Source organism: Chelonoidis abingdonii, chromosome 22 (assembly GCF_003597395.2).
Source record: "Chelonoidis abingdonii isolate Lonesome George chromosome 22, CheloAbing_2.0, whole genome shotgun sequence".
NCBI classification, from domain to species: Eukaryota; Metazoa; Chordata; order Testudines; family Testudinidae; genus Chelonoidis; species Chelonoidis abingdonii.
The window spans coordinates 6,934,759-6,950,664 of record NC_133790.1 but is presented as its reverse complement, the minus strand read 5'-3'; the positions used below and the strand labels follow the sequence as shown (position 1 = coordinate 6,950,664).

The 15,906-nt window shown below is 44.0% G+C and overlaps 2 protein-coding genes across 2 annotated transcripts in view; one reads left to right on the top strand and one right to left on the bottom strand.

Moving 5' to 3' along the window:
* DIABLO (diablo IAP-binding mitochondrial protein) overlaps positions 1-15,906 on the bottom strand; it is a 236,982-nt gene that overhangs the window by 13,071 nt on the left and 208,005 nt on the right. The window lies entirely within an intron of this gene.
* PSMD9 (proteasome 26S subunit, non-ATPase 9) lies at positions 7,724-15,214 on the top strand. Its single transcript, XM_032800557.2, has 6 exons — positions 7,724-7,871; positions 8,286-8,388; positions 11,234-11,427; positions 12,500-12,601; positions 13,661-13,749; positions 14,779-15,214. Exons 1-6 carry the CDS (start codon positions 7,755-7,757, stop codon positions 14,804-14,806), a joined length of 633 nt encoding a protein of 210 aa, XP_032656448.1. The 5' UTR covers positions 7,724-7,754; the 3' UTR covers positions 14,807-15,214.

Below are 15,906 nucleotides of genomic sequence, written 5' to 3'. Positions count from 1 at the left end.
GAGTCCCAGGGAGGCAAGAGCCTCCAGCTAACTCACAAGAGGTTGAGCAACTGGATAGCCTTGGGGATGCTCCTTCTGCACCCCCCAGTCACCTGCACAACCCTCAGTCTCTCACAAACAAGCACTTGCACACAAAGACTGGTAAGGGGCTGATGTCCCAGACTGCCAGGGGGCCCTTTGTATGTGTTCATTATGAATTAGAGGTCCCTTTGAAAATGTAGCCCATAGCATGTACCAGAAGACAAGGGCACTACCTGGTCCCTGGTGAACAAGGAATTCAATCCAGCTCAGTGTCCCACTTCCCTTGCACAAGAGTGACTGTCTGACAGGCAGAATCTTGGGCTCCATAGGCAGCAATCACAGGTCTCAGCTGGGTTTGGGATTCTTTGTCTGCTTATGTTAACATGTTCTTTTTTCTTGTTATAAACCAGTGGGTCTGGGGCCCCCACAGGGGACCGTGAGCAGGTTTCAGGGAGGTCCACCCAGCAGGGCCGGCATTAGACTCACTGAGGCCCAGCACAGAAAGCCAAAGCCCCACTACATAGGTCTGAAGCCCAGGGCTCTGAGCCCTGCCACCTGGGGATGAAGCGGAAGCCTGAGCAATGTACTTTCACACGGCCCCCTGTGGAGTGGGGCCCCGGACACCTGCCCTGCTTGCTGCCCTGTAACACCTGCCCTGACTTTTATATGCAAAAAAACAGTTATTGTGGTAGAGGTGGGCCATGGAGTTTTTATAGCACTGGGGGCAGGGGGATCAGAAATGAAAAGGTTGAATAGCTCTGCTATAAACAATCTTCCCTGAGGGAAGGATCCTGCTGACGGTGGCTGTGGTTTTCTGCTGAGTCTTTCCAACAGTTTGGAGTGATTCATTGGCCTTTTTAAATACTTTCCTGCACCTGCTAGATGAGCTTGCTCACTTTGCTGGAAGAGAAAAGAATCAACCCCACACTGCAAACCTTGCTGTAACTGACATGAAAAGGAGTCTGGCAGCAAAATGGCAGGCCATAATGTGCTCTTACAAAGTCTAACAGCAAAGTAAAGGTTCCGTGCCATTTTAAAGGGGGAATCGCTTATTCTGCAAGGAATGTTTTCCCTTCTAGTTGCAACCCAAACATTGCAACATCAGGCTAATGTAGGAGAACTAGAGAGAGAAACGGATTAGTAGCTGAGTATAAATGTGTGTGAAATTGACTACCCTTTTCTAAACTGAATGTAAGTGAAAAAGTGAATACAATGAATGATGAAATGTAAGTGAACTTTTTAAATATTCTTTCCATTGCTCTAAGATGTCACTGAAAAAAAGAATCAGGTTTTTAAAATAGAGGGATTTTAACTTGCCAGTGTCCTTTTAACATGGAATGATATATCTGCCGGTCCAATCAGCTGACTGATATCTTATCTCTCTGCAAACAAGATTGATACCTACTACCTCCATCTAAATGACTCACAAAGGCCTGGAGATGCGGACATGGTCAGGGAAGCAGCAGGAATTTTATTTTATTTTTTTTCATATTAAACATGTGCCACTGCAAATCTCTTCTGGGATTTCATATTTTCATTTATTTTGGATTTTCTGAATGGCCACTAACTTAGGAAGACAAATGTTTACATGCATGTCTGCACAAATACACTCATTGGTGCCCTGTCTGCAGTGTAAACAGCACCGTTGCATGATAATGGTTCAAAGACCATCCTTGAAGAACATTCCACTGAGCAAAAGTGCTGAAACACCTCCATCTGCACAAGATCACCAGAGCCAGCCACAGATGGAATTTTAATTGAATGCAGATCCCTAGGACCATCCAGATATCACATGGCAGACCCTCCCCTCCTGACAGCCAATAGCAAAGGCAGATTACAATATGCCCCTGTTCTTCAAACAGTGATAGTGTACAAGAATGATCCAACCCTGAGACCTCACAAGCACAGGCACACATGTGACTTTTATCTACATACCTGCTTAGCATTTCCAACCCAGAATGTGAGAGAGTGGAAGTGCAGAAATTTGCCTCCTTCAGGCTAAATGGAATGAAGAAGAGTTAATATTAATCTCCTGGGTTTTGGGTCTCACTTTAATGCCATCTTCATGCAACACTTTCAGGCTGACCCTGTCTCTATTTTAACAAGAAAGCAATGAGTAAGCCATCCTTAGACTGGTTTAGATCGAGGGTTCTCAAACTTCATTGCACCATGCCCCACCATCCCAGGCTGGGTGGTGGGGCAAAGCCCAAGGGCTTTAGCCCCAGGTGGGAGGCCTATAACCTGAGCCCCGCCATGCAGGGTAATGCCCTTAGGCTTCAGCTTTGGCCCCAAGCAGTGGGGCTCGGGTTCATCCACAGGCCCCAACAAATCTAACGCCAGCTCTGGTGATCCCATTAAAACAGGGTCAGGGCCCACTTTGGGGTCCCGACCCACAGTTTGAGAACCACTGAGTTAGAGAAACATGGTGTGGTTGCACCTTCATCATTTGAAATAATAAAACCAGGGAAAGCACAAACCTGAGACTAGGATTTTATAAAATATACACGCGGGATATCTGAAATTCACCAGTTTTGCAGGGTTAAAAATAATTTGAGGCACTGTCACTTCACAGGTTTTCTGAGGAGTCCCTACAGAGCTCTGATGGTCACAGGGCACTGACCCCCAGAACGCTGGACTTTGAACAGGCCGAGGGAAGGTGGGTGTTATACATTTCAAGCAAAACAATTAATTTTTCTTCTAAACATTTAACAGTAATTTGTCTAAAAACAAAGTCACCAAATGCTTATTTATAATGTCTGGGTGCCAGTCATCAGAGTAAATGTGGCCTGGCTAAAACCATGCTCTAGAGGAAAAATACCAGTGTGGGTGAGGGAGGTGCTACTAAAATATTCACAAGCCAGGAAGGAGCAAAGCTGGGAAATAATTCCATGAATAATTTACAGTGGGGTTCTTTCCCTCATGATTCTGGAAAACAATATTTTGGGGGTCCCCTGTGGAGTGAAGACCACATAGCAGTCAATCCATTCAGTCATTGCTGTGTCTGTCACTGCTGGACACAAAGGATCTGATTCTTGTAAATCAGGAGCGCTTTCACTTTAGTAAATTAAGTCACATGTAAAATCAGTTCAAATGAGAACAGAATCAAGCCAATGGGTCAAATTCTGCTCTCAGTTACAGTAATGGGGATGGGTTGCAGAGAATAATGGAAAATAGAATTGGTGCCACTGTTCAAACAACCTGCACAATTGTTTGGCTCCAATATGTGTTTGTTAACCTCGTTACATTAAAGATTAATTCTCACCGAGGAAAGCTCTTACCCAACTTCAAACGTGGGTCCAAATTACACTTTGGGAGTTTAACAAATTTATTTGGAGTATTTCATAACATTATTTGGTCAAACATGACTTTAATAAACTGCTTTTCTTCTTTACCTATGATTTGACATCTACTGTCTTCCGTATTGTGATTTTTCATCACTGTTAATTATTTGTGCACGTACTTTGCATAAAAGTTACATAAAGTAAATCTGTGTTATATGGTATAGTAGTTAGCAACTAAACATAATTTTACTGTATGTATCAGTATTTTTAAAAAATGCTTTACATTTGAGAAAAATTTTGAAAATATATTTAGAATCATTAGTGAGAAATAATAAAATAAATCATGCTTATGTTTAGACTTGGAAGAGTTAGATTTTCCTTGGTAAATGTCACTAATCTTACATTTCTCCTTCCTCCCTCCCCAAAAAAGTGAAGAAAAAGGATTTGCGTCATTAATTGCAGTTTACAGAGAAGGAAAACTATAAATATAAGCAGTGTTTCAGCACTATAAAACTGGAGCCCCTTTTTGCTTTTGATCCTACCTGGCAATCAATCAATGAGACATTAATATTATCAGTGTTGCAGTAACAGTCCCAGTCTTTTGCTGGGGGGAATATAAACCCATTCTAAGCAATTGTATTCTTACCTTTTCTCCTTTGTCTGTGTAAGTTGTCTAAGGAGAGAGAATTAAAAAAAAAAAGAGACATATTTACATTTCAAAAATGTACACTAATCACCAGAAAACTGTAATCCATAGGTCAGTTTTTAGAAAACAAGTTTTCTGAACTACTTTAAACATATAAATTAATAAGATCAGCTTCTCAAAGCATAAACAGTACTGTGAGTAATTAAGCAGAAAGTAATCTATACAAGCACAGTGGGAGATTTACTCTTTTACCCCCATAATGTGTTGACAGCAAATTAAAAAAAAAAAATTTCTCAACCTCACCATTTTTGTAACCTGATTGACTGTGATAGCACCAAGAGAAAGTCAGACTATTTCAATGCATTTAGTATAGCAACGGGAGGAGAGAAAGCCCCTTCCTGACTCCACCTTCTCTAGATTGTAAACTAAATGATTTACTTGGTTTGAATTGTTTTAATTGATTTGAATCATTCTGCCCATAGGGTAAGACATGATAAAATGAGCTGTGGAAGGGATAATATCTGGAGTTCATATATGCTGCAGCATATCTGTGAGTCAGATTATTTAAGGAAAGCCTAAAAGAAGGAGCCAGATTCTTATAGACTGTGGTGTAAACCTAGAGTAACTCCATACTCTGATTAACACCAGATTTCACTGAGCTTAGTCTGTGGATCACATATCAGGTACCATCTCCTTGAAGCAGGGCTCTGGCAGTACCAGACTCTACAGATGTTTGCTGCAGAGAGATTTTTAAAACAGGAACCTTATTTGAGAGTGGCCATGGATTGTTCAGTTCAAGGAATTGGCAGTGGGAAAGGGTCCTTTTCGGCTCTAGATTGCTGCTTCAAATCTAGAATAGAATAGCAGCAATCAAAATCTATTACCTGATGGCTGTGCAGTGTACACCTATGGTTTCCACCATTATGTCTGATTGACACCAATTAGAGGAAAAGCAGGACCCTCATGGAACTTGGAAACGCTGTTATAATATGGTTTCTTCTTCCCTTGTGGACAGAAACAAACCTGTTATCATGTCGTCGGACGCCGCTGGTGTGGTGCTCTGCTCTATCCAGTGTTGATAACAGTCAGCTGTGTGCATGTTCCCTCTGTGTGCTGCCCCGGCTCTGTGCAGACCCTGAGAGAACCTCCAAGACCACAGACTCAGATAAGGTATGAAGGGACCCAGCTAGGTTTATTGCCAAACCAAACACAGTCTCTAGCTCCCTGGATCAGATGTCTACAGTTCTGCTAGTACATACGTGCTCCCTGACAATGGACACAGCCCAGTCAGTGCCAGGACACTCCACTGGCCCCTAGGCCGGACAAAGGTATCCGCTCAGGGGTGCATTCTTATACACAGGTGCAAACAAGTTACACATCACTCCTGACATATTGAGGTGCAACTCTATGTAGTAAGGTACAACCCCTCTACATAGTAAGGTGCCGCCTCTCACCTTGTACATGTTGGTTAGAACAAAACAACTCTATCCATCACATACCCTTTTGCCCCTGTTCTTGTTATCTGTGTGGAATGTGCAAGTATCGGAGTGTTCTGGTATCTCTCGTGTCCAGTACCTTTTAGGCATGAGTATTTTTGCAACATCAGCCCTTTCCTTGCCAGCTTCTGTGAGCAGGGCCTGCCTCTGGCTTACAGCTTAACTTTGCTTTATGCTAGCAAAGTCTTGACCATTTACTTTAGTTCAGGCCTTAGGCCTCATATCGGGCCTCTGATACAAGGGTTTATGTTTCAGGGTCTCATCTTACTACAACCAAGATGTGACGGGTTGCAGGCAGTCAACTTGGGCCCCAGCAAAATGGGTCCCCTCCTTTGACACAGGAGCTGAGGGGCTCCTTGGGAGACAAGGACAGAATGTTTTCGGCAAGGACAGGGCTGGGGTCATAGGACTCCACTGAACCCCAGATAAGGAGTTTTCTGTTTTCTCGCTTTTGCTTGTTAATTTAGTTTGATTTGTTTGTAAGGGAAAGACCCAGTTGACTGCAGCTGAGTTTGTTTTTTCTGCTGAGTCCTTCCACCAGTTCACATTGTTGTGTCCTCAGGGACTAGATTATCCAAGCCCAACAAGAAGAACTGTCCCACAGCTGTGCCTGTGAGAGCACTGGAGCTGGTGTCAGGCATGCCCCAAGAAAACATTTTCTTTTTTCTTCATTGATCACCCTCCCTCAAACCACACCCACCAGCAGGGCGGCTCTAGGTATTTTGCCACCTCAAGCATGGCAGGCAGGCTGCCTTCGGCAGCTTGCCTGCGGGAGGTCCCCGGTCCCGCGGATTCAGCGGCAGCCTGCGGGAGGGCTGCCAAAGCCATGGGACCAGTGGACCCTCTACAGGCACGCCACCGAAAGCAACCTGCCTGCCACCCCCGCGGCAACGGGCAAAGCGCCTCCCGGGCTTGCCGCCCCCGGCACATGCTTGGCATGCTGGTGCCTGGAGATGCCTCTGCTCACCAGCAACCCAGCTGGAGAGGGAGGAGAGGCCTATCAGACTATGGTTTAGGCTAGCTGTCTGCCAGAGTTCAAGCACACTTCTTTAGCACGGTTTTTTCTGTCCAGACAAGCAAGAAAAACGTGTCATCTCTGATTGTATTTATTATATTTGGCTGAAATCCCATTTTCCGTTTCAGTTGAAAGTCAAATCAATTCAAGCATTCTCTCCTCCGCCCAACAAGGAAGTATTTGAAGCTCCATTCATCCTTGTTATGAGATTTCTTGCAAATAAAAAACGTTGACAAAACAAAACACAACACATGCTCCCAGGAGCCTCTATCATTCCAGAATCTACAAAGTGGAAATCTACAGAGCAGCCAGGGTCTAAAAGTTTGACATGTGGCATAATGGCATTTGGTCACTTTTTCAGCTATTGCAGGAGCTGATGTCGGGAACATACAAAAGTGAAGAGTGTTTCTCTCATGAAATTGGTTAAAAACATGTTTGCTGAAAAGATAAGAATCCCTGCACATCCTCCCCCACTCCACCCCTCCATATGGTATTGATTTAAGCCAGCACTGCAGAACTCTCCAGTTCAAAAGCTATCTGCAAAGATTGACAGGCAACAAAACTAGGAAAAGCTGATCAGGAAACACTTTAAAACATGTAAATAGCTTCAATGAAACTGTGTGTACCTGTGATCTTGAGAAGGCATTTGCCTCTCCAGTTTGTAGTACATGATGATGAACTACAGTAGCACATACGGGCCTGCTGCCCTGAAGTCTGTTTCCATTATAAAATTTCTCTTGCAAGGGGGATAGAACATTCAGCGGTACAATTCAAAGCTGAAACTCTGCAGCATTTTTCCAGTTGATTTTTCTCTCCAAATGTTCACACAACTGGCCGGGAAGGTGCTATAATGATATAACAAGAGGCAGTGACCGGGTGACTACAGCTCCTTTAAATGACTCCAAAGTTCTTCAGTTTAGAAACCCTCACAAGGGAGAGGCTTGATGGGGTGGGTGGGGTGCGCTGCTTTGTGCCCAGGGCGGTGCATTTGAGCAGATACTTTCTGTCTGGGCACGGCACCCTCTCTGCACAGATGTACCTTCTCCGGGCACAGCAGCTCTGCGCCCTGTGGGAGAGGCATCATTTCTGGGGACTTACCCCCCTGCACGCCCCACCCGACCCGTGTGTCTGTCAGGCTCAGGGAGGGCGGGGCCTGCTCCACCCGGCTCCACCCACCCCCACCAGCCCCGCCCACAGCCCTGGGAGGCGGGGCGGTTCCCTGCGTTGCTCCGCCCCCCGCCCATCCTGCTGCGCGGCACGTGACCCGCGCGCGGGCGTTGTTGCTGGTCCGGGCGATGGCGGAGGAGGAGGCTGGGCCCGGTGCGCTGAGCGTGCGCGAGGTGCAGCAGCTGGTCCGCAGGAAGGATGAGCTCGAGGCCCAGATCAAAGCCTGTTACGCGGTGCTGGAGGGGGTGAGTGCGCGCGCGGGGGTAGGGGCGGGGCGCTGCGGGGGACACCCGGACCTTGCTGCTCCCCCCCCCCTCCCGCGACCACCCTAAGCCCCCCCCCCCCCCCCCGCCCCCCGCCCGCACGCCGGGCTCGGGGTGTCTGTGCAGCGCTCCGGGCCGCGGGCGGGGGGATCTGTCCGGTTCACGTACACAGGGGTCACTGCCGGGGGCGGGGGGAGCAAAGAGCTGTGCTGTGTGTGATGCGTGTCAGTGGCGGCGGGGGGGGGTCTGCAATGCACCGTCACATGCGGAGTTCCGGGGGTGGGGGGTTGTGCCAGCCTCACATCTGCAGTGCCCTGACGCGCTAGTTCAGCCTAATCAACAATTTGTTGAGACCCGAGCAACTTGACACTTTATGAAAGTGTTTCTGCCCTGCAGCAAAAAGGAGTCGGGATGAACGAGCCGCTGGTTGATGCTGAAGGGTATCCACGTGCAGATATTGATGTGTACCAAGTCCGTGCAGCCAGGCATAACATCATCTGTAAGCAATTCTGTCCTAAAAAGTCATCTTTCACAGGGGCTGACCTAAATTAAACAGACAGCACTTCTCAGAAGTTTGGTTCTTTGTTTTACAAACATCTGGTTTGGGCTGGTTTTTCTCTTGGCAGCTGTACACAAAGGGACATTATTGATGGGAAACTCATCTGTTTAAAAGGATGATTTTCTTTAGTTTATTAATAAACAACTTAGATTATTAAAACTCAAAGAATTGCAACCATTTTTATAGTAATAACCTCCTAGTGCTGTTTAATATTTTTTAGGGCTGTCAAGTGATTAACAAAATTAATCGTGATGAATTGTGCAATTAAAAAGATTAACTGTGATTAATTGCGCTGTTAAACAATAGTGGAATACCATTTATTTAAATATTTTGGATGTTGTCTACATTTTCAGATTTATTTCAGTTACAACACAGAACACAAAGTGTACAGCGCTCACTTTTTTATTACAAATATTTGTGCTGTAAAAAAACAAAAGAAATAGTATTCTTCAATTCACCTCATACAACTACTGTATTCAGTCTCTTTATCATGAAAGTTGAATTTACAAATATAGAATTATGTACAAAAAAACCTGCATTCAAAAATAAAACAGTGTAAAATTTTAGAGCCTATTAAGTCCACTCAGCCCTACTCCTTGTTCAGCCAGTCACTCAGACAAACAAGTTTGTTTACAGTTGCAGGAGATAATGCCAGCTTTTTATTTACAGTATCGCCTGAAAGAGAGATCAGGCATTCACGTGGCACAGCTGTAGCTGGCATCATAATATATTTACATGTTAGATGCACTAAAGATTCACCCACCATGTGTCCATGCTGATGGCTGGTTCTGTTCGATAAAAATCCAAAGCAGTGTGGACCAACATGTTAATTTTCATCATATGCGTCATATGCCACCATCAGAAGGTTGGTTTTCTTTTTTGGTGGTTCGGGTTCTGTAGTTTCCACATGGGAGTGTTGCTCTTTTAAGACTTCTGAAAGCATTCTTCACACCTCGTCCCTCTCAGATTTTGGAAGGCGCTTCAGATTCTTAAACCGTGGGTTGAGTGCTATAGCTGTCTTTAGAAATCTCACATTGGTACCTTCTTTGTGTTTTGTCAAATCTGCATGAAAGTTTTCTTAAAATGAACATGTGCTGGGTCATCAGCCAAGACTGCTATAACATGAAATATATGACAGAGTGCGGGAGAAACAGAGCAGGAGACATACTATTCTCCTCCAAGGAGTTCAGTCAAAAGTGTAATTAATGCATTATTTTTTTAACAAGAGTCATTGGTATGGAAGCATGTCCTCTGATGAATGGTGGCTGAAACCTGAAAGGGCATATGAATGTTTAGCAGCTTTTCGGGCCTCTGGCTCCGGTTAAGTGTAGTATCTTGCACATAAATACCTTGCAGTGCTGCTACAAAAGTGCCATGCGAACGCCTGTTCACACTTTTGCGTGACATAAGTAAGAAGCCAGAAGCATTATCTCCCATAAATGTAAACAGACTTGTTTGTTTTAGTGATTGGCTGAACAAGAAGGAGACTGAGTGGGCTTGTAGGCTCTATCTAAAATTTTACATTGTTTAGTTTTTGAGTTCAGTTATGTAACCAAAAAAAAATCTAAATTTGTAAGTTGCAGTTTCACAATAAAGAGATTGCATTATGGTACTTGTATGAGGTGAATTGAAAAATACTATTTCTTTTGTTTATCATTGTTACAATGCAAATATTTGTAATAAAAATAACAAAGTGAACACTGTACACTTTGTATTGTGTGTTGTGATTGAAATCAATATATTTTAAAATGTAGAAAAACGCCCAAAAATATGTAATAGATTTCAATTGGTATTGTATTGTTTAACTGTGAGATTAATCACGATTATTTTTGTGTGTGTTAATCACGTGAATTAACTGTGATTAATCGACAGCCCTAATATTTTCATTTCACTCAGTCTGGAAAATAAAAATAGTGGGGTCAGTTTGAGTTGTGTTTCTAAGCAGCTTTGCCCTCTGGTCAGGTACTACAAAAGTGCCAGGGGACTGGCTCAGTCATAAAACTGAATCTCTTAAAATGCAGTGTGCAGCATTATTAATGCACCTACTAATGATTAATGAGAACAGTCATATTGTAAAATCTTCCTGTGTTCTTTATAAAATAAATAAAACTAGTCGACATTGTGCCTTTTAAATTTAGTCCTTGCTTTGTATTTGTGGACAAATGTATTATAATAGTCATTGTTTAGCAGTAAGTGTTGCATGTAGGGGGTGATTTAATGGAAAGGGAATTCGATGTCCACATAAACAGTAAGCAACCGATCTCCCTAGTCCATATCCTCTGTCTAGTCTATGAATTTTTTTACTGAATTTGTAACATGGCTGTTTCTTCACAACTTGTGTGAACGCACAGCTGTGTATGTGTACTGTATATCGCTGCTGCTCATGAGCAAGGCTGTGAAACAGCTCTCAGTCTGTAACCATGGCACTGTTGGGTGACAGCTGTTGTAACTGGCTAGTCTTATGCAGTGGATCCTGTAGTGTATTTGGGAGCACTGATTAACTCCCACAGAAAGGTAGTCAGGAGCATGGATTACTAACATAGATTTAATATGGTTCTCAGGTGGCCACACCGGTCAGGGACACTGAGCTAGAAACAGCTATGCTAGCTACACATGTTTGTTGATAGCACAGTTTCACTCATGATGTAGGCCTAAGAGGAACAAAATACTTTTAACTGAAAGCCAAGAATCTCAGCCAGAGAGAGAAATGCATCTGTTAGGTAAGGACTTTAAATGAAAACATGATTGGTTCTGTCTTCTCGGCACTATTGTCTCTCACCCTTAGGTTTGCAGAACGATCACAAGGCCCTAATGCTGCAAGTGGAAAAAGCTCTCCACCAGCTGCATGCCCGAGAGAAGGAGAAGCAGGCAAAGGATGAGGCAGAAGCTCAGGCCGAGGCAATGAATCAGAACCAGAGTCTGCCGCAGCCCTTCGCAAGAGTGAATGCTGTCACTCCAGGTTCTCCCGCCAGTATCTCGGCAAGTTCAATCATCTTGCTTCCAATGGTGCAAACTCTGTCAGATGGGCCCCAGCTATGGCAGGTGGCCCTCCCCACTCACCTGCAATCAGGAGCAGGGTTTGAGCTCCAGTTTTTAAACCAGATTCTTGCCAGGTGCTTGTAACGTTCCTGCTGGACATAATTATTGCCGTTAGCCTGGACAGTGTAAATTGTGCATTGCTGTAACTTGCAGAGCCGTGGCCATGTTTGAACGCCTAGCTAGTGGGTTGGCCATGGGCGTGGGAATCAGAAATTGTTTTTTTTCCCAGCTCTCCAGTTGACACGCTATATGACCCTGGGTAAGGCCATGTCACCACTATGTGCCTCAGTTTCCCCATCTCCGTAGAAGGAATAATAAATACTACTTCCATATTTCCCTGGGGGGTTGTGAGGCTTAATCTACTCAATTTTGAGAAGCACTTTGAGACTCTTGAATAGAGGCACTACCTAGATGAGGGATGGGGAACCTTTTTTTCTATCATGGGCCATTGACCCACAGAAAAAAATCAATTGCGGGCCATACACAAGTTAAAAGCAAGGGTCTGATCAAAAGCCTTCTGCCCCCCTGCCGGAGCCCCGAAGCCTCCCCCTACTGCGGCCCTGAGCCCAGCCCAGGCTAGCCCCCCAGTCCCAGAGGAGTGCTGGGAGGGCAGGGCACATGGTCCCAGCCCCAGAGAAGCACTGGGAAGGCAGGCGGACCGGGAGTGCTGGACCGCTGGCTGTAGCATAGGGGGACTGGAGGAGCCACTCACTGCGCAGCAGTAAACAGGAGGGGTGGGGCTGGGCAGGGTGGAGCGTGGTCAGTCCACTTCTGGCTGTTTGGGGAGGCACAGCCTTTCCCAGCCTTAGGGACCTGCTGCTCGTGCACGGGCTGGATGAAATTAAGCAACGGGCCGAATCCAGCCCATGGGCCATAGGTAACCCACCCCTGACCTAGATGAATGTTCATCAGGTGCTTTAAGGTCCTTGGATGAAAGATGTTATATAAACACAAAGTGTTGTGTGTATGTGAGGGCAGATGATGCTTAGTTTCCTGTTGCTTCTTTGTAAAGGGATTACAGGTTGATGACGAGATCATTGAGTTTGGCTCTGTCGACACACACAACTTCCAGACACTGCAGAATATTGCCACCGTGGTGCAGCACAGTGAAGGGGTGAGCAGGTTACCAGCTTCGGCTGAGTTCTATTTTCAGTCTTTGAACAGAAGGTTACATATTTTTTCTTTTGTGATAGTTGGAAGAGACCATTGGTCTCGGGTTCCCACTCGGGAAACCAAACGTTAGGCTCATCCTGCTGCTGCTTTTGATGTCAATGTTGATCCTGTAGCTGCATTGTTGAGTACTATTCCTGAGACCAACTGGGTCCAGTGGAGAACAGTTAAGAATTTGAGTTCTTTCCTGGGCTGACAGAGTTGGAAGGGTGTGTAGGCATCATGCTTTGTCCTACTGAGAGTGCCTGCTGCTGGCTGATCAAGGAATAATGGTGATAAGCTTCAGAAAGAGCTGCTTTTCACTTTCCTCGGTAAGAAGAAGAGGCAACCTGCCACATGGCCTTAAAACACAATGTTGATAAAAGCGAAGTAGTGCACATTGGAAAACATAATCCCAACTATACATACAAAATGATGGGATCTGAATTGGCTGTTACCATTCAAGGAAGAGATCTTGGAGTTGTGGATAGTTCTTTGAAAACATGGACTCAATATGCAGGAGCAGTCAAAAAAGCTAATGGGGTAGGAACCATTAGGAAAGGGATGCATACATATAAAACAGAAAATATCAAAACACCACTATATAAACCCATGGTATATCTGTGCCTTGAATACTGCGTGAAGTTTGGGGTGGCCCATCTAATAAAATATCAGAATTGGAAAAAGTACAGAGAAGGGCAACAAAAATTATTAAGGTTACGGAACAGCTTCCGTATGAGGGGAGTTTAAAAAGATGGTCAGGGATGCAGCCTTGTGCTCTGCGTGTTCCTAAACCTCTGAGTACTAGATGCTGGGATTGTGAAGGGGTGGATCACTCTATAAATAGTCCTGTTCTTTTCACTCTCTCTGAAGCAATTGGTACTGTCCATTGTTAGAAGACGGGATACTGGGCTAGATGGACCATTGATCAAGTATGGCCATTCTTATGTTCTTAGGGGGACAGAGAAATGAGAGCAGAGCCAACTTGACAGGAGACGGTGCTGTTTGTTTTTTTGCATTTCAGAAACCATTGAGTGTGACCGTGATCCGTGACGGCAAGAAATTACACCTCGGGCTCACGCCAAAGCACTGGGCTGGGAAAGGACTGCTGGGGTAGGCATGCCAATTCCTCCCACAGCCTCTGAGTTCAGGCTGGCGAAGTGCATGAATTGTCATGTCATTAACCAGCCTTAAACTGAAAAACTCATTGCTAAGCAGAATGGAGCCTGAGCCTTCTGCCCTCCCCTGGGAATCTACCTCAGCACCAAAGTCTTTGAGTACCACCTTGCTCATTATCAAGTGGGTACTTCTGACCTGCCTAGCTAGGGGGGCCACTGCTAGCGCTGTACAAATTACAATTGCATCCTGTTGTGCCCCACCTGCTTTATAATATGGTTTGGTTTTCCTGCGTAGACTGGCCCAAACCATCTTGTTATAACCATGCTAGAGTGTTTATGTTACAACCTTGGAATATAATTCCTTCACTGCAGGAACTGACTTCAATGGGTATTACTTGTACCATGTGTGTGCCTGAGGGAAATAGGGCCCCATATGTTTTCAGAATGTAGACTGGATCTTCTAACGCTGTTATAACCTGGTTTTTCAGTCTACCCAGGGAAAACAATCTTTGAGGCACACAAAACTGTTGGAATTATAGTGTAGACAGGCTCTTCTCTCTGCAGGTTCAGCTGGATGCAGTATTCTTCTCCACTTAATGGAGTGGATAGGGCTTTCACACAGGATCAGAACCATGGATTCTGCATTAAGGACAGAACTAATTTGCCATGTGGTGTTGGTCATGGTACACTCTGCTGTGATGATCACTTTTAGATCCTTCAGTGAAAGACATGATCGAAAAGTCAGTTGTTAAAGATTTAGCTGCAGCAGTGTGGAGAGGTGCATCATATCAAGAGTTCAAGTTGGGAATGGGGAAGACTTAGTCTGGCAGCCCACTGGGGAGGCTAAGAAGGTGAAGGGGGCTCTGTTTGGTTAACAGGAGGGGAAGGGTCTGGCTATGGAGCTCTTTATATAGTAAGCTCAAAGATTACAAAGGGACCAGGAAAAAATGAATATCTTTTCCCCTATTTCCTTACTCTGGATTGAATGCAGAAGACCTAATTTATTCCTTTATGTTTTTTTCAGATGCAGTATTCTCCCCTTGCAAAGATAACTGGCTTGGAAGACAATAAGATCAAAGTTTGTACTTTTTGAACTCCAGCCTGGTTTGAAAAGTTCCCTTTGCAACCTACATCTGCTTGCTGACACTGGAGAGTTTATAATAGGTTCCGAGGCTCTGACCTCCAGCCTGCCGGATATACTGCACCTGAATTGCTTTCAACAGACCTGTGTGTGGTCATGATTAGTAATTGTACTGATTCATAGGGAATAGATTGTAGAGTCATAGGACCTAATTTTGACTTCACTTGCACTGATGTAAATCAGGTGTGAGATCAAAGTGAGGTCCATGCTTTTTGTTTAGTTAGAATCAATGCCAAATTATTCTGTAACATTTAGTGAAAGTTTTTTTTTCTGTTTTGTTCATAGGAAGTAACATTTACTAATAAAGAGTTAAGCTGGGTTTTTTTGTTTTGGGTTTTTGGTGATAATTTACATTCATTTTTAATCTAAAGTCTTCCTGAACAGGTCAGCACATTGTACAAATGTTCTAAGTATTACTCCAATTTCTGGATTGCATTTTATATTGTCAGTGAAATCCAAATGCACACTCAAGAAATGTACAAATATGATTTTGAACATTGTGTTACAAAAACATTTGGTCACTACATCTGAAAGGTTGTTTTTTTTAATTGTTTTATTCTGTTTTAAATTGGTGAGATTGAAGGGGTGCTTTGATACTTTCTCATAGCTTGGACTATAATATAGTTCTAATTTGGTTTATATTGAGTTTCTTGTTAATTTTATTTTCTGTGCTGTAGTTTTTGGGTTGCATACACTACAAGGGAACTTTTATTGGCTTAGTTTGTTTTTAAACCAGTTCTATGGGAATTCTTTAAAAAAAAAAAAAAAAGACATCCGTACTTGATTTTATTGTAGCTGTCATAATTTTTGGAAAAGGTTATTTTTACAAAATCTCAATTTTGAGCAAACTCGGACCTGACAGAAGCAGATCAACACTGGTATCTAGAGATCAGCTGGTCACACCTCTTAATATTAAGGTACCATAGGCTATAATGGATTAATAAATTACACATCTTATAAGTATATTACAGACATGGATAATATATTATGTATGGTTATAAGCACTGGTGC